Raw genomic sequence first — 24,048 nt, forward strand, 5'->3', positions numbered from 1 at the left:
AATAAAGTTACATGGGTTGTGAAGGGAGAGATGTATTACTCATTTTGGGTTGATGATATTGGTAAAAGCCATCTTCTGTTGAATGAGGAAGGAAGATACTCAAGGATTTTAAGTCTGAATAATGGGAGTGAATTAGCTGGCAAACTGTAAGGCAGGATTATTCCATTTTCTTGCTAGAGTTTGAGATCTAAGAAAAAAGTTCTTACTAATCCAGAAGTGAATAATTAGTTTGGGCTGAAGCAGTAACAGTAAAGGCTAAATGGCAGAGGCACAGAAGAGGATTGTAAACTGGACATGCAGAATGGAGTATGTTAGTAAACACATCATTATTCTCAGATGGTTTGAATCAGGTAGGCCAGAAATGATAGCACTGGTTATTGGGGAGGGGAGGGTTGAGAATGGGGAGAACTGAAGAAGAGCTCCAGCTTTACCAATAGGTCATACACATAGGTAACAGTGCTACAGTCCTCATGGAGAGAGATGGTATTGGGCAGTAAGAGGGGAGGACTCCTACAGTTAACACATGAATGCATGCAAAGTGTCCAGAGTAGAGCATGTTAAGATTGGGAACCAGGAAATGGTGACCAAATAATCCCCACAGTCCCACTTTCTGCTGGACTGACCTTCTGAGTCTACATTCGACCTTAAAGGTCATTCTAGACCAACCTCTCTATTTAATGGATGAAATCCAGAGAAATTGAGCACCTTACCTAACTTCCTACAACTAATTACTGACCAAGTTGGGATGAAAAGGCCTTCTGCAAATTTATATAGTGAAACCCTATTAAAGTTAATCTTAAAACATATAGAAACTCTTTTATTTTTCCTTAGATAACTAGAATTTTACTGCATGCAGGGTTCTTATCTCTTTCCTGAAAATACTTGTCCTAAGAAAAACATTTAAGACTAAATTACTTTAATGTATCTTTTTCCCACTTAGATTTAAGAACATTCAGCATAATTGGGAGCCTCTTCCTTATGATCTATCTGAATTAGGAAAAATATCTGTTGATGGTCATACTTTCTTATGCTTCCAGAGGATCATAATTGTTTCTAGCACAGACTTAACATTCTACTAGAAAAACTCCAAATAAGGCATTAATGTTTATTTCATATCCTAAATGAATTTTAAAGAAAGAGATTTTTCAATAATATGGTAAACCTGATTTAGCTTTTCCTTCTAAGCAGTTACTTAGGAGAAAACTTTAGTATTCATCAGTGGTAGTGCCAATTTAGCCCCAAAATTTCAGCAAGTTAAAAATAGAAACAAATACAAACAGAAATTTGAATCTTGGTTCTATGGATGTTTACTTCTCAAGAGCTCTTTTTTTCTTTTAATTTATTCTATTCCTTTAAAAATAAGTATAGATGCTCCTTCTTTGTTTTCCTCTGTTGAAATCCTGCTTCATCCTTCAAAGCCTTAACCTACCTTCTGAATCCTTGTCCAATACTACACGTCAGATTTCATTGCATGTTTATGAACCATTACAAGGTATTCTTGATGCATCTGTTTAGCTATTATTTCACCATTATGTTACTTATAGTTTATTTCTGATATTTCTATCTTATTGGATTGAGAACAACAGGAAGATAGAAAATATATTTTCATTTTTAGTAGGCCTTCAGCGATTTACCTGGAATTCTCTGAAATTGAATTAAGCATATATATATATATAATAAGCCTGCATATATATATCATAGGCATGCATATATATTTGTAGCGTGATATATATATATGTCTTATTTTTTCTACTGTATATATCAGTCTTACTTTTTTCTACTCTCAAATTCTTTGAACATTATTCTTTCTTGTATCCTTTCTAGATAGAACTGTCTGCTTCTGCCTGATGTATCACAAGAGACTTGCTGTGAGGTGGCTGGCAGAAAAGCTTAACTGTCACTTGAGAGGCTACCCACTGGGCAGTCGGCCAGGAACCCCCCATGGCTCCCTCTCATGTGGAAGATTTTAGTGTTCCTCACTGTCATATGTGCCCCACTTGACATACAACAAATGCTTGCTCTTTCAGGACACAATCACTGCTCTATACTTGGAAAGCTGCTGTAGCCAAGAAAATTCTCATACATGGGTTGGAGACCCAGTACTGCCCCTTTGTAGTATATTCTTAGGAAAGTCTGCTAATACTTATAGTGTTATTAAGAGGGTTCAATGAGACAATGCCTATGACAGTGCATAGTCATAAGCTATTAAATACATGAAAGATGATTTTATTATTATTTTTAAAAATTATTTATTTTGAGAGAGAGCGTGTGAGCAGTGGGGAGGGGCAGAGGGAGGAGGAGAGAGAGAGAATCTCAAGCAGACTCCTGGCTGAGCGCAGAGCCCCACACAGGGCTTGACCTCACAGCCCTGAGGTCATGACCTGAGCTGAAACCAAGAGTCAGCTGCTCAACTGACTAAGCCTCCCAGGTGCCCCCTGAAAGATGATTTTAATATTAAACTCCTCTACCAAGGGTTTTACTTCTTAGGGAAGGGGAATATTTTTCCTGATTCTCATTGAAATCCCAGTGTTGTGGGCTAAGTACTACTTGTAATAAGATATTGCCAAATAATTCTATTTGCTGTACTTTCTTAGAATGTCAACAGTCTTATTATAATATATTTGCCTAAGATAGATCAAGTTAAGGATTTAATTGGCTAGAAAAGTCAATCCATACTAGGAAATTTTAATACCTCTATTTTTTTTTTTATCTAATATGGGAACTCATTTATTTTGTCATTGACTATTCCTCTTTGTGGAAATAAATCAGACTCATCACCTTGTCCTTTTTAATTTTTTTAAGGATTTTATTTATTTATTTACTTATTTGAGAGAATGAGCGAGAGAGCGAGCATGAGCTGGGGAGGACCAGAGGGAGAGGGGGAAGCAGACTCCCTGCTGGGCAGGGAGCCCCATGTGGGGCTCCATCCCAGGACTCCAGGATCATGACCTGAGCTGAAGGCAGATGCTTAACCAACTGAGCCACCCAAGCACCCCTGTACTTTTTTATTCTAAAAGCTAAATAACATAGCTTTGTGTACTAAGCAAAAGCAGGAGTTAAATTCTCCTGAAGCAAATATTTGAAGTTAGAAAGATAGTATAAATCTATACATTAGGATTTCTCTTAGTGTGTTTTTTTAAGATTTATTTATTTGTTTGAGAGAGAGCGCACACGTGGTGGGGGCAGGTGTGGGTGGCAGGGGCATAGGGAGAGAGAAACTTGAGCAGACTCTGTGCTGAGCAGGGAGCCCAACGCCGGGCTTGATCTCGGGACCCTGAGTTCACAACCTGAGCCGAAACCAAGAGTCGGATGCTTAACCAACTTTGCCATCCAGGTTCCCCTCTCTTAGTGTTTTTGAAGAAATAATTTAGACATGGTATCCTAGCATACTTAAAAACAAAACCTTACTTGAAACCTGAAATTATACAGAAAATAATCAACTTCTTACTACATAAAGAAGGCTCTTCACATATTTGAAAGCAGTTTGATACTGCCTTAAATGGTTTTTTCAGTATATCACAGCAATTTCACTTAATATTTTTATACTGTATGTAGCATACCTTTTATGTCTTTATCCAAATTCTTGATAAGTATTTAAAAAAAAAAAGGATTAAGCTTGCAATTCCAAGTCATTCGTACCTCTGATAACTTCCTCATAGATCTCCATCAAACCTTAAATCAATATTCCATGGGTATCATTCTTCAGCCTACAAATCCACTTAACTATAATTCTGTCCAGCCTACTTCATCTCCATTTTAACCACAGGATTATAATGATGGGTCAAATGGCTTGCTGAAATCTTGTTGCGTTATATTTATGGCCTTCCTCTGATCTATTGTTTTTATAGTACAAAAAAAGTCTAGTAAGCTTTCTATTAAAGTATGTTGAGATATACTCTTCATTGATCTCTTGCGTTCCTGTTTGTCTTAGTGGGTATGCTAAGAATGCAAGTCCCTGAGTGATCTTTACCTGAGCCATTTCTCAGGGATGTGTTTGTAGTGAGCAACTTTGAGGAATGAGGTAATGTTTCTGAGACAAAGAGCAGACTTGCTCACTGCCTGGTGTAAAACAGAAGCTTTCAAACTCAGAGTTCCTCTTCTATAATGTATCTTACTCTGTGTGCAGGCATTCCATCTGGGCTTATCCACAACAGCCCCATTTTGGGCTGTGAATAATAGTTTTTCATCTCTGACCCATGAAGAAACAACAGGCTAACTTATTAGCTTATAAGTAGGGTAAAATCCTAGATCACACAAAATAATACATATGGAGGAGTACACTGATCATAAGTATACAGCTCAAATTATCACAAAATATACACACCATTTTCCTGACTTATACAATAGATTAATTTTGCATGTTTTTGAACTTGGCATAAATGGAATCAAACCTTATATATTCTTTTGGTCTAGTGTTTTTCTCCAGCATCATGTTTATAAGATTCATCCATATTTTGGTTGCAGGAATTCATTAATTTTCATTCCCAAATGTTATTCCATTGTGTGAATACAACACTATTTTTCTGTTCTACCATTTATGGACATTTTTGTTGCTTCCAGTTTGGAGCTACTATGAATAATGTTGCTTTGAATATTCTTACATATGTTTTTTGGTGCACATGTCTGTCAGATATATCTACCTGGAGTTAAACAGGTTATAGTATATACATATGTTTAGCGTTAGTAGAAAGTGCCAAAAAGGTTTCCATGGTGGTTGCACCAACGTAAACCCACATTAACAGTATGTGAGCATCTCAGTTACTCTACATCCTTGCCAAAATGAGGTATGGTCAGTTTTGTAACTATAGCTATTCTGGTAGGTATAAAGCACCAAGATATTGTGGGGTTTTTTTGTTTTTTAAAGATTTTACTTATTTATTTGAGAGAGAGAGAGAGCACAAGAGCGAGTGACAGAGCATGAGCGGGGCGGGGAGGGGGGCAGAGCGAGAGAGAGAAGCAGACTCCCCACTGAGCAGGGAGGATCATAACTTAAGCCGAAGGCAAACGCTTAACTGACTGAGCCACCCAGGCACCCCAAAATATTGTGGTTTTAATTAGCTTTTTTAAATGACTAATTATGTTGAACATATTTGCATATACTTCTTGGTTCTTTGAATAGGCTTTTCTGTGAAGTGACTTGTTCAAGACTTTTTTTCCTGTTAGTCTTAGCTTGTCTTTTTCATATTAGTTTGTAGGAGTTCTTTATGTATCTGCATACAATTACTTTGTTCACTGCATGCATTATAAATGTTTTCTTTTACAGTATGGTTTACTTTTTCACTACCTTAATGTTGTCTTTGGATGAACAGAATTTCCAAGTTTTAATGTAATGGAATTTATCCATCTTTTCCTTTAGGAGTTACAGCTTTATGTGTCCTATCCCTATGGGCATATTTGTCTGTGTTATTTTCTAGAAGCTTTAGTTTTATCTTACATTTGGACATATGATTTACCTGGAATCAGTTTTTTCATCCATAGTATTGCATGCATCAGCATATATTCCTTTTTATTTCTGAGTAGCATTCCATTGTATAAATATGCAGCTATCTGTTCATTTGAGTTTTCTCCAGTTTGGGGCTGTTACGGATGACAGTGCCATAAATACATTTGTACAAATCTTTTTATAACCATTTTTCATTTCTTTTAGGTAAATACATAGTAGTACAATTGCTAGTTCATACTATAGATGTAAGTTTAATTTTATTAGAAACTGTCGGTTTTCCAAAGTGATTATAGCATTTAACACATCTACCAACAATATATGAGAGTTTCAGTTATTCTGCAACTTTGTTAGCATTTGGTGTTGTCAGGCTTTTTAATTTTAGCCATTGTAGTATGTGTGAAGTGATACCTCATTGTGGTTTTCGTTTGCATATCCTAATCATAAACAACATTGAACTCTTTGCATGTGCTTAAGCCTATATATTTCTTTTGATGTTTATCTTGCCCATTTTTATTGTGTTGTTTATCTTTTTGTTACTAAATTGCAGGAGTTCTTTCTATAACCTGAAATAAAGCCAGTTTTGAAAGTTTAGGCGATCTCTTGCTTAAAAATGTGGATACAGGGCGCCTGGGTGGCTCAGTTGGTTAAGCGGCTGCCTTCGGCTCAGGTCATGATCCTGGAGTCCCTGGATCGAGTCCCGCATCGGGCTCCCTGCTCGTCAGGGAGTCTGCTTCTCCCTCTGACCCTCCCAACCCTCCTCCCTCTCATGTGCTCTCTCTCTCAGTCTCTCTCTCTCAAATAAATAAATAAAATCTTAAAAAAATAATAATAATAAAAAAAATAAAAATAAATAAATAAAAATGTGGATACACTTAACACTACTGAACTGTAGACCTAAGAATAGTAAAGTTGCTACATTTGGTTATGTGTTGTTTTTAACCACATTTTTTTTTTTTAATTTAAGGAGAAAGCCAGATCTATGACTTACCTATTATTCACTTTTATAATGTCTTTTGATAAGCAAAAGTTTTATTTGGTTTTAATTTGGGTGCAGTCCATTTTAATTTGCTTTCTTTTCCTTTGTTTTCCTTTATGGTTACTGCTTTTTGAGTTCTAAGAAATCTTCTCCTATATTAAGATATTTTCCTACATTTACTTCTAGGAGCTCTATACCTGAGTTCTAGAAGTCATTTGAATTAATTTTGTTTATGGTGTGAGGTAGAGATTGAACTTTTGTTTTCCCATCAGTTGTCTAGCTCTTTCACTACCAGTTCTTTACAAGAATTTGCTTTCCCCATTGAATAGCTTGGTGTCTATGTGGTAAATAAGTCGGACACATAGAGTGTGTTTGTTTCTGGGCTCTTTTCTGTCTCATTGATCTACTTGGTTATCCTGAAGCCAAAACACTTCCCTGACTACAACTTTATAGTAGTACTACTTCTCTTCCCAATTTGCTCTTTCTCAGCATTTTTCTTTATTTTAGATCTTTTGCATTTCCATGAAAAATTTAGAAGCAGCTTGTAAAATTCAACCAAAAAAGCCTGCTTGGAATTTGGTTGAGATTTCATTCATTCTGTTGATCAATTTGAGGAGAATTAACTCTTAACACTCAATATTAATCTTCCATTTTATGGACTTGATGTTGTTACATTTGATTTGTACCTCTTTAATTTCTCTTAGCAATGTTTCATAGTTATCAGTATAAAATGTGTAACATACCCCTTTTTAAAATTTTTTCTAAGTATTTTGTTGGTGGTGGTGGATTTTTTTATGCTTTTACAAAGGATATTTTTCTAATTTTGGACTATCTCTTGATTCAGCCAATGCAATTCAAGGTGAATTACAGTTAAGATAACCCCAGGTGGATGAAATTATCAAGAACGACTTCAGAAAAGAAAAATCTGTCATAGAGAGAACCACTTGTACAAAGACATGTGGTTCACATAAATAATCAAGTTTTATGGTTAGTAAGTCACAAAGTCAGAAGAGATTCTGCTATAGGCTCCCTTAGATTTCTGATGAGTGATTTAAAAATTTGTATACTTTGTTCCTTGATGAGTGAGGATGGCAGTTAGGATTTGACATGAAAGTAGGGAGAGAAACAGACAATCAGACTTAGCTTTTTTTTTTTTTAAAGATTTTATTTTTATTTATTTGACAGAGAGAGACACAGCAAGAGAGGGAACACAAGCAGGAGTGGGAGAGGGAGAAGCAGGCTTCCTGCCGAGCAGGGAGCCCGATGCGGGGCTTGATCCCTAACAGACAGTGGATTGTGGATGGGAAGGGTGGGAAGAAATTTATGTTCTCACTATATATGTGTTTCATGTGTGAATGTGATACAAGGATAATTTAACATACGACAATATATAAATGTAACACACCACATTTACAGAAAAAAGCACCAAAATCACAGGATCATCTTTTTTTTTTTTTAAAGATTTTATCTATTTGACAGAGACACAGCGAGAGAGGGAACACAAGCAGGGGGAGTGGGAGAGGGAGAAGCAGGCGTCCCACTGAGCAGGGAGCCCGATGCGGGGCTCGATCCCAGGATATAACCTGAGCCAAAGACAGATGCTTAATGACTGAGCCACCCAGGAGCCTCTCACAGGATCATCTTAAATGATGTAGAAATTTGACAAATTTCAGTGATTGAAAGGAAATTACCTCAAGGTAGTAAAATTCATATAAAAAAGCTCTCAGCTAACATTATAATTGATGGTGAAAAACTGAAAGCTTTTCCCTAAGATCAGGAATAAGACAAAGTTGCCCACTCTTACCACTTCTGTTCAACATAGTACTAGGAGTTTTAGCCAGAGCAATTAGGCAGGAAAAAGAAAAGATATCCAAATCGGAAAGGGAGACGTAAAATCATCTCTGTTCTCAGATAACATGATCTTATTTGTAGAAAACCCTAATGATTATACACAACAAAACCTGTTAAAACTAATAGAGAAATTTAACAGAGTTGCTGGACACGAAATCAGCACTCAGAAATCAGTTGAGTTTTTATACAGTAATGAACAGTCCTAAAAGGGAATTTTTCCTTGAATCCACTTACCATAACATCAAAAAGAATAAATTATTTAGGAATAAACTTAACCAGAGAGGTAAAGGATTTGTACACTGAAAACTACAAAACAAAATTATTTAGGAATAAAATTAACCAAAGAGGTAAAGGATTTGAACACTGAAAACTGCAAAACATTGCTGAAAGAAGTTAAAGAAGACACAAATAAAAGGAATGCAGGAAAGTCATCCTACATTCATGAATTAGAAGTCTTAATATTGTTAAAATGTCCATACTACCCAAAGCCATCTATAGATTTGATGCAGTCCCTACAAAATCCCAGTGGCATTTTTTTTTTTGCAAAAATAGAAAAAAATTCTAAAATTTGCATAGAATCTCAAAGGATCCCGAATAGTCAAACAATCTTGATAAAGAAGTATAAAGTTGAAGGCCTCACACTTCATGATATCAAAATATATTACAAAGCTCCAATAATCAACATAGTATTATATGGCATAAAGACAGAACAATGAAACAGAATACAGATTCCAGAAATAAACCCTGGCATATACAGTCAAATGATTTTTGACGAGAGTGCCAGGAATACATAATAGAGAAAGGATAGTCTCTTTAATAAATGGTGTTGGAAATACTGGCTATCCATAGGCGATAAAATGAAGATGGAGACTTACCTTACACTATATAAAAATATTAACAGCATGGGTTAAAGAACTGACTATAAAACATGAAACTATAAAAATCTTATAAAAATCATAGGAGAAAATCTTCATGACATCAAAATGGGCAGTGATTTCTCGGATATGATACCACAAGCACAGGCAAAAAAAAGCAAAAATAGACAAATGGGACCATATCATACATACACTGCACAACAAAGGAAATAGTCAATAGAGTGTAAAGGTAACATACAGATTGGAAGAAAAATTTGCAAACCACTTATCAGATAAGGGGTTAGTACCCAGAATATATAAAAAAATTCTTGCAACTCAATAACAAAACAACATGTATCTTGATTAAAAAATAGGCAAAGGACTTGAATAGATACAGCTTCAGAGAAAATACACAAGTGGCCAACAAGCATAGGAAAAGATGTTCGATATCAGTAATCATCAGGGAAATGCAAACAGGTGATATTACCTCACACCCATGAAGATGGCTACTATCAACCCGGAAAATAACAAGTGTTGGCAAGCATGTGGAGAATTTGGAATCCTTGTGCACTGTTGATGTGATTATAAACTGGTGTAGCCACTATGGAAAATGGTATGGAGAGTCTTCAAAAATTAAAAATGGAACTCCAGTGTGATCCAGCAATTCATCTTCTGTGCATATATCCAAAAGAATTGAAAACAGGATCTTAAAGAGATCCCATGTTCATTGCAGCATTATTCACAGTAGCCTAGAGGTCAAAACAGCCTACCTGTCCATCAGTGGGTGGATGGATTAAGAAAATGTGCCATATACGTATAATGGAATGTTTTTCAGCCTTAAATAGGAAGGGAATCCTGTCCTATTCTGCAACATGGTTGAAACTTCAGGACATTAAAGTAAGTGAAGTAAGTCAGCCACAGAAAGACAAATACTGTATAATTCCACTCACATGAGGTTTTTAAAGTACTCAAAGTCACAGAAACAAAGTAGAATGGTGGTTGCCAGGGGCTGCTGGCAGAGGGAAACGGGGAGTTGGTCAATGAGTATAGAATTTCAGTCATGCAAGATGAAAAAGTTCTAGAGATCTGTTGTATAACACTGCGAGTAGAGTTAACAATATACTGTACACTTAAAGTTGTTAAGAGGTAAGTTTACGGTATGTGTTTTTTACCACAACTTTTTTTTAAATTAGCATATAATGTATTATTTGTTTCAGAGGTACAGGTCTGTGATTCAACAGTCTTACGCAATTCACAGCGCTCACCATAGCACATACCCTCCCCAATGTCTATCACCCAGCCATCCCATCCCTCCCACTCCCCACCACTCCAGCAACCTCAGTTTGTTTCCTGAGAGTAAGAGTCTCTTATGGTTTGTCTCCCTCTATGGTTTCATCTTGTTTCATTTTTCCCTCCTTTCCCCTATGATCCTCCATCTTGTTTCTCAAATTCCTCATATCAGTGAGATCATATGATACTTGTCTTTCTCTGATTATTTCGCTCAGCATAATACCCTCTAGTTCCATCCATGTCGTTGCAAATGGCAAGATTTCATTTTTTGATGCCTGCATAATATTCCGTGTGTGCGCGTGTGTGTGTGTGTGTGTGTATACACACACCACATCTTTATCCATTCATCTGTCGATGGACATCTGGGCTCTTTCCACAGTTTGGCTATTGTGGACATTGCTGCTATAAACATCGGGGTGCACGTACCCCTTCGGATCCTTACATTTGTATCTTTGGGGTAAATACCCAGTAGTGCAATTGCTGGGTTGTAAGGTAGCTCTATTTTCAACTTTCTGAGGAATCTCCATACTGTTTTCCAGAGTACCACAACCTTTTAAAAAGTGAAAAAGGATTTATTCTGACTTTTTTCTTAACACTGACATTTCCAGCTCTTTGCTGCAATGTGTTCTTTAAAAGTATATTTTAAAGTAATATTTTTGTAATCTGATAGAAAGTTTCATAATTGGTGAATGTATTTGTGCTCTAAACCTTTGCATAAATTAAATTCTAACTATAACCAACAAAAGCTGTGTAAATATGAACATGTAAATATACATTTCTGATCATTTTAAATAATATTATGTAATAGGTCTTACAGAGTCGTCATTGATAGCACTGATTTGGAGACCTTACTGTCCCTAAAATATCTAGCCTATGATAAATTCAGCTTCTAAAAATATTTTTAGCTTTTATAAACCTATTTCTCCTATTAAATTTAAATGTATTTTTGCATGTGTCTTTTTATCCCACATCTCTTTAAAAATCTATCTAAGGAAGCATGAATTGATGCCTTCTTTTTTTTCTCTGCAGGTTTTCCTATAGCAGATAAAGGCATCAAAACAAGCATTCCACTGATTTTTTTTAAATGCCATTGTAGCATCTAAGTATTTGCAGTGTGTTCCAGGAGGCTTTAGAGCTAACGTATTCTAGACCTGATTTTCCTGTCCATTCTTGTCTTTGCACTCTACATCAAAGACAGCTTTGAGAGACAGAGGACGCCACGAAATGGGAAAGTGAGTAGTTTGGCATTGAGGAGAGAGACAGACAGTGGCACTTCTTTGCCTTGGTGGCAGCGTCTTGTGGGTGGAAAGGTGGCAGGGGGTTCACGATCCCACTGTATGTATTTGTGTGTGTGTATGTTTGTAAGTCTTAGGAATAAAATTAGTTGGTGAATCTACCTCTCTAGCTTCCGCCTTGAGCATTAGAACATGTCACTATTGAGCTCTGTTGCAATGAACACATAGTAAAAAGTAAAATCTTGGTTGAAAGTAGACAAAGCAACCATAGGAATCATTTAAATGAAAGGGACTACAGCTATATGGAATACTGAGCAATAAATATTTTAAAACAAGAGTCGGCAAACTTTTTCTATAAAGAGCCAGATAGTAAAATGTGTAGGCTTTGAGGGCCATACAATCTCTATTGCAACTCTGCTGTCATAGCATGAAAGCATTTATAGATAATATGTAAGGAATGAATGTGGTAGTTTTCCAGTAAAGCTTTATTTAAAAAAACAAAAAACAAAAACAAGCAAAAAGCTGGTTTTGGTCTCCAGAGAGAGTTTGCAAACACTTACCCTAGAATTTTAATAGTATCACCAAAATCACCACCATAAAATAAAAGGTAAATTGAGCTCCCTCCTCCGTAATGTGAAAAAGCTGATTATGTCCCAAGGGCCTTCTAGTACTGACATTCTGAGAGTTTGTGGAAGTTGACTCTGGCATCTATTGTGGCAATTCATATAATGTCTGGTAAGATTACAGCTGGTGCTCCTTGAACCAGCAAGTTAAACATACTGTGAAATGTACTCCTTTATTTCATAGAACTGTTATCATGATTGCTATTGAGTCATGTTCTCAAAGAGCACCTGCAAAGGAGAAATGCAAAAGGTTCCCACTATTCTGCAGTGTTAGCAGAACATGGCTATTAAGGAACTTTGTTGGAAAAGACTGATGTCATGTATTAACCCAAATTGGGAAAACCATACACTCAGCTCTGCATTTGGCCTAGCTGAATGATGTTACTTAGGTAGCAAGCTGTTCTGTAAGTGCTGCTTTAAAAAGAAAATGGAATCAGGAGAGCTAGTGTATTCTTGTAGTCATTTTCAGTTATTCATTTTTTCATCTTACTCATCTTCGCAGACTGACCCGTTTCTAGCTTATTACTGAGTCTGTTCAGATCTAGTGCTTTAGTCTTCACTTGGATAGTTCTTAATATAAGCCCTCAGCACCTCGACTGACAACTAGAGCATCCTCCTGGCTAATCTCCTTCTGTGCTGTCCATCCCACCTGAGTATACCTTATATGCAGCATTTTCTTCTTTAAGAACGTGTTTTGGCTTATCTCCTATTATATAAAGTCTATTCTGTATTGGGGCGCCTGGGTGGCTCAGTCAGTTAAAGAGTCTGTCTTCGGCTCAGGTCATGATCCCAGGGTCCTCAGATCGAGCTCTGCATCGGGCTCCCTGCCTAGCTTCTCCCTCTCCTTCTGCCCTTCCCCCTGTTCCTGATCTCTCTCTCTCTCTCAAATAAATAAAGTCTTTTTTTTTTTTTTTTTTTAAAGATTTTATTTATTTATTTGACAGAGACAGAGACAGCGAGAGCAGGAACACAAGCAGGGGGAGTGGGAGAGGGAGAAGCAGGCTTCCCGCTGAGCCGGGAGCCCGATGTGGGACTCGATCCCAGGACCCTGGGATCATGACCTGAGCTGAAGGCAGTCGCTTAACCAACTGAGCCACCCAGGCGCCCCATAAATAAAGTCTTTAAAAAATAATAAAAAATAAAATCTTTTCTGTGTTTCACAGAGAACAGGTTGTATCACCATTCAATGTTTATGATTATCATACGTATTTTTCCCCTTATTTTTGATGGTCCAGCTAACTCTCATCACTACAGGTTAACTCTCATCACTACAGGTTAAAGAGAAAAAGTTGATTTTTTTAAAAAATAAAAACTCTGAACAATGACAGAAATGGGGCCTCCAAAATAGCTCCCTACAACTTAATAGTTGCTTTATTATCCTATTTAAATTTCCAAGTGAACACAATTAAACCAAACTTGTCAGGAATAAATTTATATCCTAAAAAACAAGGGTAATGAATTATGTATTTTATATATCACTAGGGACTGAGATCTCTTAATAAACTTTGAAGTTATTTGAAGATAAATTAAGATCTCTACATGATTCAGTGACAAGAAGTCATTAGCGGTATAGCCCTGATGATCCCTTTTCTCCAATAACAAATTGATAAATTAGTGTTCTTATTTATATAATAATCTCTCTGAGTTTGTTGAATGTGATCAGTTCCTCACCATCCCATGAATACTGAAAGAACAGGTAAGATCAAATTTCCACAGCATAGAGTAAGAAATCTTTTGAGAAAGTACTGTTGAGAATAACAGCCTTCTATCCTCCTACTAAAAGTTGGCTGCAAGCAATAAGAAGCACTTCTATTTATTGTTTCCTACTTGTTCCAGACATTTAATATATATTACCTTTTAAAATTCTCAAATAATCTTCTAATACAAATATCTATCCATTAGGAACCTTTGTGTTGGTAGTACAGAAGATGTATTAAAAATTACAGAGATTTGGGGCGCCTGGGTGGCTCAGTCTGTTAAGTGTCTGACTCTTGGTTTCAGCTCAGATCATGATCTCAGGGTCTTGAGATCAAGCCCCACGCGGGCTCCGCACTCAGCAGGAGCTCTGCTTGAGGCTCTCTGCCTCACCCTCTGCCTCTCCCCCAGTCATGGGTACACTCTCTCTCTCTCTCTCAAAAGATATTAAAAAAAAAATTTTTATTCACTTAATTGAAGAATCTAGAAGGAAGTCACTGTTCAGGCAGTGTTTGATCCAGTGGCTCAAACATATCGCCAGAAACCATTCTCTTTCCTTCTCTATTTTCTGCTTTCCATGATGATTGCTTCACCCCTAGTCTGCCAGTCCTCATGATGCTACATGCCATCTTGTGTACTTCCAGTGGCAGAGAATGCTTCTTTCCTGGTGCGTCTCTCAAAAACCAAAGTTTCTTTCCCCTCTTAAGCATCTCCTTATATCTCAGTGGCCCAAATTAAGCCATGTGCCTATCCCTGAACCAGTCACTTGGGCAGGGGAATGGGCTTCATTCATTGCGTGAAGCCAATCTAGGGCCACCTTTCTTGTTGAGGGGGAGGTGAATACTTTCCAAAATGGGAGAAGGGCAGGAATTTGAGGCAAGTAAGGGAAAATAGATACATGACAAACAACCTGTCTTCTTTAGATGCAAAATAGCTTGAGCAAAAATAAGAAGTAGGAGTAGTATTGTGTGTATGACTTTTTAGGCAGGGGCTTAGTGTTTTAGATACATTTTAGTCTTCAAAACCATCTTGAGAAATAAATGGAATTAATCCTTGTTTTAAAGAAGTTTAGTAAGATTAGGGATGCCTAGGTGGCTCATTTGGTTAAACGTCTGCCTTCGGCTCAGGTCGTGATCTTGGGGCCCTGGGATCGAGCCCCGCATTGGGCTCTCTGCTCAGGGGGGAATCTGCTTCTCCCTCTCCTTCTGCCGTCCCCCCGCATTTGTGCTCTCTCTCTCTCTCTCAAAAAAGTAAATACAAAAAAAAAAAAAATTAACTTACCCGAGGCCATATAGGTAATTGGACCTAGGTCAGTCTGACTTCAGTATCCATGCTCTTTTCACGATGTCATGCTATTTCCCTAGTAAACTAAAAATTGACTATAAAAACATATTAAGTATCGTCTTAGAAATCTATCACTGGTGAAGAATTCTAGAAAATAATCCATCCTGTTTTGGTTTAATGTACAATGTACCTATATAGAAATAATCCTTGTTGAGACAGATTTACAAAATGGGAATTAATATCTTGTTTTGCCCACTTTGAACACCAAGATCCTTATGATAGTGGTCAGGTATGGCACATGCACATATACATACATGCGTACACATATAAACATATGTGTTGTATATATGATTGTGAATATCACAAATTCTAAGAGAGGTTCTTTAACTTGGCACTTAATGAAAGTGGCAGGGGAATGAGTTCAAAGGAAGAGACACTATCCTCTACAATAACTGACAGTGAATACTAAAAACTCTGTCATCTGATGTCACTCTCCAATTGTTCTTCACTTAATGGTAATAATCAAGTATTGTGCCTAGGGGAACATTTCTGGCCCAGTCTGAATTATTTTCCTGGGTAACCTACTGCTAATCTCATACTCTGTCCTCTGGGGAGTTTACTTCTTGCTTCTGGGTTCTTACTGCTTGGATTGCCCAAGGCTCAGGCTTTCAGTACTGAATCACAATTATTTAACTTTTATTGAAGTCTTTGCTTCTCTGCAGTGTTCTGCAAGAAGCTGACTAGGGCTGTGGGGTGGTGCAGCTTTCCTCCTTTACTTAAGATCATTCTGTCTGTGTCTTGAATAACTAACTATGAGTTGGAAATAAATTTAAAATTTACTTTAATAATTTAATGATTTCAAGCAAGAAATTTCTCTAAGGCAGAAATATTGTTGGATTAACTAAGAGGCAGTCAGACAATCCTTCGTCTGTATCTTTGGCTTGTCTCAGTATTTGGAAATAGCTATATGTCATTCTACTTTCTAGTGCTTTACCTTTATTGACCTGGCTTCACTTTTCAGGCAATTTGTAATTCTATTTAAGTGTTGTCTTTTCTTTATTATATTATGCATTTGTTGTTTTACAGTTTTATCAAAAAGGGATTGCTTCTTTGCAAATCATTTTTTTTTTAAATGTAGTTTTTAAGGCATTAGTGTTAAGAAGCATCTATCAAAATGAGCTTACTCTTAAATGTGCTAAGTTTTATTGATGGAATTTAAAGAATTTTATGGCACCCATCGGTGCCATTGATAAGAAATGTAATATCCTTTTCTCAACACTGTTTTAACATTTGACAAGTACTTGAAAAGCAAAGTTCTCACCATTGGAGAGGGACTAGGGAAGAAATGTAAAAAGTAATGAAAATGATTCTTGTCTTCATGGGAAGCTTAGAAGCTGTAAGAAGAGATACACATTGTTTTTACTCACTCATTCAAGAGATGTTTATTGAGGTATTATTACATGCTAGACACAGTGTGGTAACCTCTGAAATTATAATAATGAGCAGCAGAGGTACAATTCTTTTCCTAGGGTTTACCATTTGGGGCAGGGGTTAAGGGGTAAAGAAGGATTCACTGAAGGAGTAAATTTTAAAAAAGAACAGGAGGCAGATGGAAAAGTGCTGAATACAAGCTAACTTTGGAAAGAAATATTAGGATTTCACAGAACACTGAGGTTATGTCATAGGCTGCTTTAAATCAAATTCCAGAAAAGCTCTTTTCATTTGAAAACTATTCCAAAGTTTAAACAAAATGCTATGTGGTTTCAAGACCAGTAGTCTGCACTTTTTCTGAAATAGGAACATATATCTAACAAAGTATTAATGTATATGAATATTGGACCAAGTAATAACTTGAACTAAATATTGATTTCAAGTCCACTTAATTGGTATACCTATTAAAGTAGAGAAATCAGTGGTTAATTTTGCTGTTTACTGTTGCTTGAGTCTGTTTTGTTCAGAAAATTAAGTTAAGCTTGATGGAGACTGTTTCAATAATCTTCCTAGTAATTGAATGCATTTGATATTCTCTTTAAAAGAATAGAAAAAAAATTATCTGACACCGTTAAGATTATTTTTAAGCATATAGCTGTTGATTTTGTAAATGGCCCACCTAAATTTGCCTAACACTTGATTTGTGAATGAGAGAAGAAGTTAGAGAAAGATAACATTTTAAGTAGAGTTAGGCAAGAGTTTATTTTCCAGGTACTCTCATTAAAGAAAAAGCCATTAAGTCTTCAGCTCTAGAGTTGTTCTATTTAAGGAAGCCTGGATCCCTGGTGAAGAGGATTACAAAATTCAGGAAATGGCAATTAAAATGCTAATCCCTCTTGCAAAATTCTGGTTTAGAATCTGAGGGCCTAATAGAAAGTGGGAATGATTGTTTTGAGAGAACATTCATTCTAATATATTTAACTTTTTAAAAAAATACAATTACACTCTACACTAACAAGGAAGAATAATCAAGCCTTCATATAGCCTTTAATGCGATGTGAAGAATGAATGCACAGTTGAAGGTCGACAGTATTTTAATATGGTCATGACGGGTGATAGATGGCTCTTCAGCTTTGGAAATAGTGCTTCTAAAAAAACTGAATTGTGAATTTCATTTAATTTTATTCAATTTAAAATGGATATGATTGAGTTACTAGAAAATTTTAAACGTGTGAAACAGCGTAGGCATATGAATATTCTGTTTCAACTATAAATTTATGAAATCTAAATACAGATCAAATATTTGAGATGTCCCACAAAATGTAAAATAAACAACATATTTTGAAGACTTAGGATGATAAAATGTAAAATATTTCCACTATAATTTTGTAATGATACATACTGGTATAATATATTTTGGATATATTGGGCTAAAGAAAAAATATATTATTAAAATGAATTTCACCTTTTTGTTGTTGTTACTTTTCCAAATGTGGCTACCAGAAAATTGAAAGTTACTGTGTGTTACATTTCTTTTGGACCATGCTGATTTAAAGAGTTGCTCTAAGACATCACTGAAATCCATTTGATGCCCAAAATGCAATCTGGCTCAGCAATTAAATCCTATCAAAACCATAGCTCCCCCCCTCTGGCTCTACCATCAGTGACTTAATTATCATAAGCAGTCACTGAATCTGATAACTAATTTGATCTCATCTACATTTTAAACTCATAATAGTTATAATCTTTTATTTGGTATTAGAGAAAATAAAATTTCACAGAAAATTTGGGCCAGGCAAATCAGTGAGAAATTGCAACAGAGGAATTGTACGATTTTGTTTGAGTATTATCATGTGTTGGATAATACACAGTGTGAAGCACTTAAATTACTTAAACTGTATCTGGGTAAGTTTATGGTATCTGTTTTCTAATAGATGTGTTCTTTCATCTTTTGCTTTATCCTCACCTCAAACAAAATTGGCAGAAAGCATGGTCGAATGTGTAATTCTTTCAGTTTTGTCAGGTATCTCTAATAGGCAGTACATCCTGATGATATTTCATTGTTCATCTGTCAATTCTTCTAGGAGGTGATTTCCTGTCCTTTCTGAGAAAGAAAAAGGATGAAATAAAGCTCAAACAATTAGTGAAGTTTTCATTAGATGCTGCTTCTGGTATGTCCTATCTCGAGAGTAAAAACTGTATACACAGGTAAGGAGGACATTTTTTTAAACATTTTCTGGTTGTATCAACAGAACGCTAGAGAAGTGACATATTTGCTGCAATATAGCAATGAAGTTCTTTCATAAAACTTACATATTTTCTTGTTGGTTTTCGTGTTTTGTGGGAAAGCCTTCTTTGATAGTTCGTTATATAGTTTATAGAAACACTTGTTTTCTCTTACCTGAGATGAGTACACCTCATTAGACAATGAGCTACTTCCTGATTAAAATCTGTTGTATTATAATCATGAATGACGTATTGATAAGATGTACCACAAGTTAGTCACATAATCAGCTACAGTCTTATAGCCAAATAGGATTGTTTCATCTACTCCCTATTCTCATTTTGTGAAGCAATTACTTAAAAAGTCTTAGAAGAGCATAGTAGTAAAACAACAATTCATGACAGTGAATTGGCCAAGGGTAGAAGATATTAGCATAATAGTTATTTCAAGGGAGATTTAGAAAACTTGTCTAATTACTTTAAGAGCAGTGACTTGGTTGTAATGCTTTTATAGATTGTGGTTTTAGTTGCTTGTAGCTGAAAATGTTCTTTATTGCTAAATGTCGGTACAACTTAAGATGTCTTGCTGAATTCATGTGAGATCCTAAATATGGCTAAGTGTACATAAGCAAAATGAAGTGGGGGCATTGATGCAGTTTTTATTCACTGGAAACAGCAGGTAATACTATTTAACATGGGGCAGAGTTCATTGTCAGATTGAACTATTATGGACTTTATCTAAATTGGTTCAGTTATTGATGTTTGTTTTTCTCTGATGTATTTCATTATGCAGGTTTTGATTTAACATTCTGGTAAAATTGTATAATGTGTAATTATATAGCAGAACAAAAGTACCTTCACCTGAAATATATATTGATTTGATCCCAGATGTCCCATCTGCCCCACCCCCCACCCCCTGTCTCCATTTTTGAGTTGGGCCAAGAAAGAATTTAGAGCCAAACTCTCAAGTAAAAAAGAGTTTAATAGCAATGAAAGCAAAAGCACACTCTCAAGGTGGACGAGCGGGCAGACCCAGAGACGGCAACTGCACCAGGGACCAGGGTGGTCTTTCTTTTTTATGCTCGCAAGGGTTATGGGCTGGTCTCTGACTAGGGTTGCCTCCAATCATCTAAGGTCTCCTCCTACAATAGAGAGAGGGAGTTTTGGTCCTATATGGCCCTTATCTGAACTGTCACAGAGCCATCCCCCTGCAAGGGGAGTAGGGGGGGTAGTCAAGACCACAATGCAAATGTGTTCTCATGAAGCTATAGGTTATTGTAGGGCAGCACTTACAGGGAAGAGTACATGCGTGTGCCCCCTGGCTGTTTGAAACTTGGTTTCCACCCTTCTTAACAGACAGAAAACAGCTGTTACCTGCTCATGTCTGGCTGTCTGCTTTATCAAACTGATTATTTAATTTTCCAAAAAATTTTGCCACATTTTCAATTTTATTCTAAAACTGAAATCATGGCTTGTGTCTCCAATATAGCTCAATGGTCACCTATATTTTAAAATACCTTTCAGTAGAGATATTGTATTTCTGGAAATGAAGAAAACTAAAACTTAGCCACTGTCCTTGTATTTTTGTTTTACTTTCTATGACTAGAGATCAAATCACATTATAATAAGATATTTTTATTTTATTTTTTTTAAATTCAGGTTTTTTTCTTTAATTTAAATTCAATTAGCCAACACATGGTACATCATTAGTTTCAGATGTAGTGTTCAACAATTCATCATTTGGGTGTAACACCCAGTGCTCATCACATCACATGCCCTCCTTAATGCCCATCACCCAATTACCCCATCCCCCCACCCCCCTCCCCTTCAGCAACCCTCAATTTGTTTCCCAGAGTCGAGAGTCTCTCATGGTTTGTCTCCTCTGATTTCTTCCCATTCAGTTTTCCCTCCTTTCCCTTATGGTCCTCTGCACTGTTTTTTATATTCTGCGTATGCGTGAAATCATATAATAATTGTCTTTCTCTGATTTTTAAAGATTTTTAAAAAGTATTTGATTTTGGACAAGAATTGCATTATTATTAATTTCATTAGAAGAAAACAGTTTTGTTAAAAGTAACAATGAAGGGTTTTGTTCTTCATTTATAGAAAATCTATAATTTTGGCTGCTCAGGTTTTAAAGCTACTTCAGGCACCAGATTCTCTACTGTAGTTACTCATTTTGTCTCAGATTTTATTTTTCAAATCATTAGACTATCTATAGCTTTAAATTACAATGAATAAACAGCATTGAAACTACTTAATTAATTGTCAGTTACCAGTACCAGTCTTTAATTTCTGTTGCCTCCTGGTTGAGGGAGTTGTTTCAATTTCTTGCTACTTTTGTAGTGATTGCTTTTCTTGCAAATGGATGACTGTATTTTTTTAAATGCTGTATCATCAGAATTGAAATGATTCTAAGTTGTAGAGATAGCCTCTAAAAACTTATCCCACTCACCGAATCATAACATTACCTGCTGTAATGTTATTTTTCCATTTTCCTTGTTAAGAATTTTTATGCATTCACAAATTTTTGAATGTCAACCCTTGCTTGAGCACATATTCTAGAAGGTTGTACCTATTCCTGTACTATTTGCCTGTGGGGAAGATTCCTGATTGAATAACTTAAACAATATCACTGAGAGCAGGTTTGACAAATAGATTTCAGTGCCAATTTTCAGTGATTGGTAGTGGCTTTCTGTGTTGTGTATTGAGAAAGATTCCAGGATCAGCGACAAAGAGTCCATTGATTGATCAGTCACATCTGTTAGGGCACTGATAAGCATTAACACACAAGCCCCAAATTTGTCATCCATGGCATAGAATATTTTCTTTTTGTCTTTATTTTAATAAATGCTTTTCTTTTTTCTATGATTTTCCTTATTCGCCATATAAAGCAACAATGTAATGTTTTCTGACCAACACTTCCACTGATTTCTTCTAAACTATCTGCTATTCTGATTTTCCCTGTTGATCCTGATCAGTGGATGAATTTTATACCTCCAGCCAGTGGTCTTTCGTTACTCTTGAAATTTATGTAAATGCTCTTTTGGATGAATTCATTTTCTTTTTCTTTGCATTTCAGTACCTCACCAATACATGACACTATGTTGAAAAAATAAAATATTCTTTGTGTTGAATTTTTTATAGAAGTGAATTGTACCATAGAACCCTCTTCCTATGTGTCATCCTGTAGAACTATTTCTGTGGTAGTAATAGTAATTGCAATGGATTTCAATTGATTTATAATTAAAAGATGCACTCAAGACATGTTACATGTTTTTTCTCCTAAGAAATACCAAAATATAAATATAAATATATAGTATTCATTACAGTGAAAAGCATTTTTCCTCATTGGAAATGAGGAAATTCATTTTAAAAATTGATTAATCTGAACATGATCGAAAGTTTCAGTTTTCAAGTAGTGAAGAAAGACACCCAGCCCTATTCTTGACATCCCCAAATATTACTAAAAATATATGCATGTCTATGAATTATGAAGTCTTTGTCCCACAGATCAAAGCAAAAATTTTTAATGTGCTTTAAATTTTATATGAACTTACATATTTTATCCTATTCAGTGATTAGAAGTTCCTAGAATGCAGTACCTGAAAATATTTCTAATTGTGTCTCATCAAAATAGTATCTTAAGTTTGGGGGGACACATTTTCTTTCTTTAGCTTTGTTTTGTTGTTTTGATTACTATGAGAAGAGCAGAGCAATGTTTTGTTATAGATAAACAAGTATGACAGCTATAAAATGGAAACAAGTAATTGCATGAAGAAATGGCCTGCTTTTGGAAAATATTCTTGTAATTTCCATTTAACTTCCCAAAGGGTTCTCTTGATACTCTTAAGTTTCTAATTGAAACTATTTCTGTTTATAGCTAGTGAATTGCTGGATATTTTGTGTTAAGTTGTAATCAACTGCATTTTCTTTATAATTATTCTATAGACCAATGTGAGATTTTCTTTCCTCCTTGTACCTTATAAAGATTTGAAGTATACTGATAAACTTTGGGCTGTGTGTGTGTTTCCTTAAAATGGTATGGGGCGCCTGGGTGGCTCAGTCGGTTAAGCGACTGCCTTCAGCTCAGGTCATGATCCCGGAGTCCGGGATCGAGTCCCGCATTGGGCTCCCTGCTCGGCGGGGAGCCTGCTTCTCCCTCTGCCTGTCACTCCCCCTGCTTGTGCTCTCTCTTTCTCTGTCAAGCAAATAAATAAAATCTTAAAAAAAAAAATGGTATGTTCCTAGATTGTTAGATGTCACTCTAGAAAAAGCATTAAACCTGATTAATTTTGATGTTAAGTGGATTGAAGCTTGACATTATACTAGATATAAGCGGGAATGGCATTTACGGTTTTACTGCTGAGGAATCTTACTGGAAGATTTATTTTTATTTGGGTTTATTTCTAAAAGTTGGCTTTCTGCCATGTTCTTTGGTGTCTGTGGAAAGTAAAGAAAGGATAAGCTTTTGATTGGTATGTGTTTGTGTTAAAGACCAATCTGTGGGGAATTTTGGAAGCATTTCTTAATTTCATGATATTCTGTGTTAAAACCAGAAAAGGTGTTTTTGGAGAGATGCTTGTAGAAAATGATTTTATTTTTCTAATTTTAAATCTTGGACTGATTTCTCTTTATTTTTCGTTGCTTTACTGCAATGATGTTTTGTTGTTATGGAGTAAGGCTAATAACTCTACAAATTAAAGCCCATAAGATCAGATTTATTGTTTAATAAGGGTTTTGCTTATCCATTGAGAATGAAGATATTTCCAGCACTTCACAAATGTGAACAGTTGCCTACTCCGTGCCAGGCTGATGTCAACAAGAATCATTGTCCCTGCCATCAGATAGATGTAACACAAAATAATAATTATGCAAAGAGATAATCAAGTTAGTGATAATATGTGCAGAATGCCATGAGAGTAATATTAAGGTCTAATATGACCTTTTAGTATGGGGGTTATGGTGGAAGTAATCAGGGCTATGGTGAGAGAAGTCCATAATTGCAAAAGATACTGTTTGGGTGAGACTTGGTAGGTGGGTGTGTTGCTGAATAGAAGGGGAAAGAATATTCCAGCTGAAGGAAGGTTGAAAGCAAAACATAACAATGTTTTTCATGAGAGCAGGACTTAATCATGAAACT

General features: G+C 35.9%; 1 protein-coding gene across 2 annotated transcripts in view; it reads left to right on the forward strand.

Moving 5' to 3' along the window:
• The window catches only part of FER (FER tyrosine kinase), a 427,159-nt gene that overhangs the window by 279,186 nt on the left and 123,925 nt on the right, over positions 1 to 24,048 (forward strand). For both annotated transcript variants that reach the window (XM_021701487.2, XM_044917073.1), the window contains one exon: positions 18,767 to 18,890. In XM_021701487.2, the coding sequence (XP_021557162.1) occupies positions 18,767 to 18,890 (124 nt within the window). The remainder of the gene's footprint in view (positions 1 to 18,766; positions 18,891 to 24,048) is intronic.

The sequence above is a fragment of the Neomonachus schauinslandi genome, chromosome 7, assembly GCF_002201575.2.
Source record: "Neomonachus schauinslandi chromosome 7, ASM220157v2, whole genome shotgun sequence".
NCBI lineage: Eukaryota > Metazoa > Chordata > Mammalia > Carnivora > Phocidae > Neomonachus > Neomonachus schauinslandi.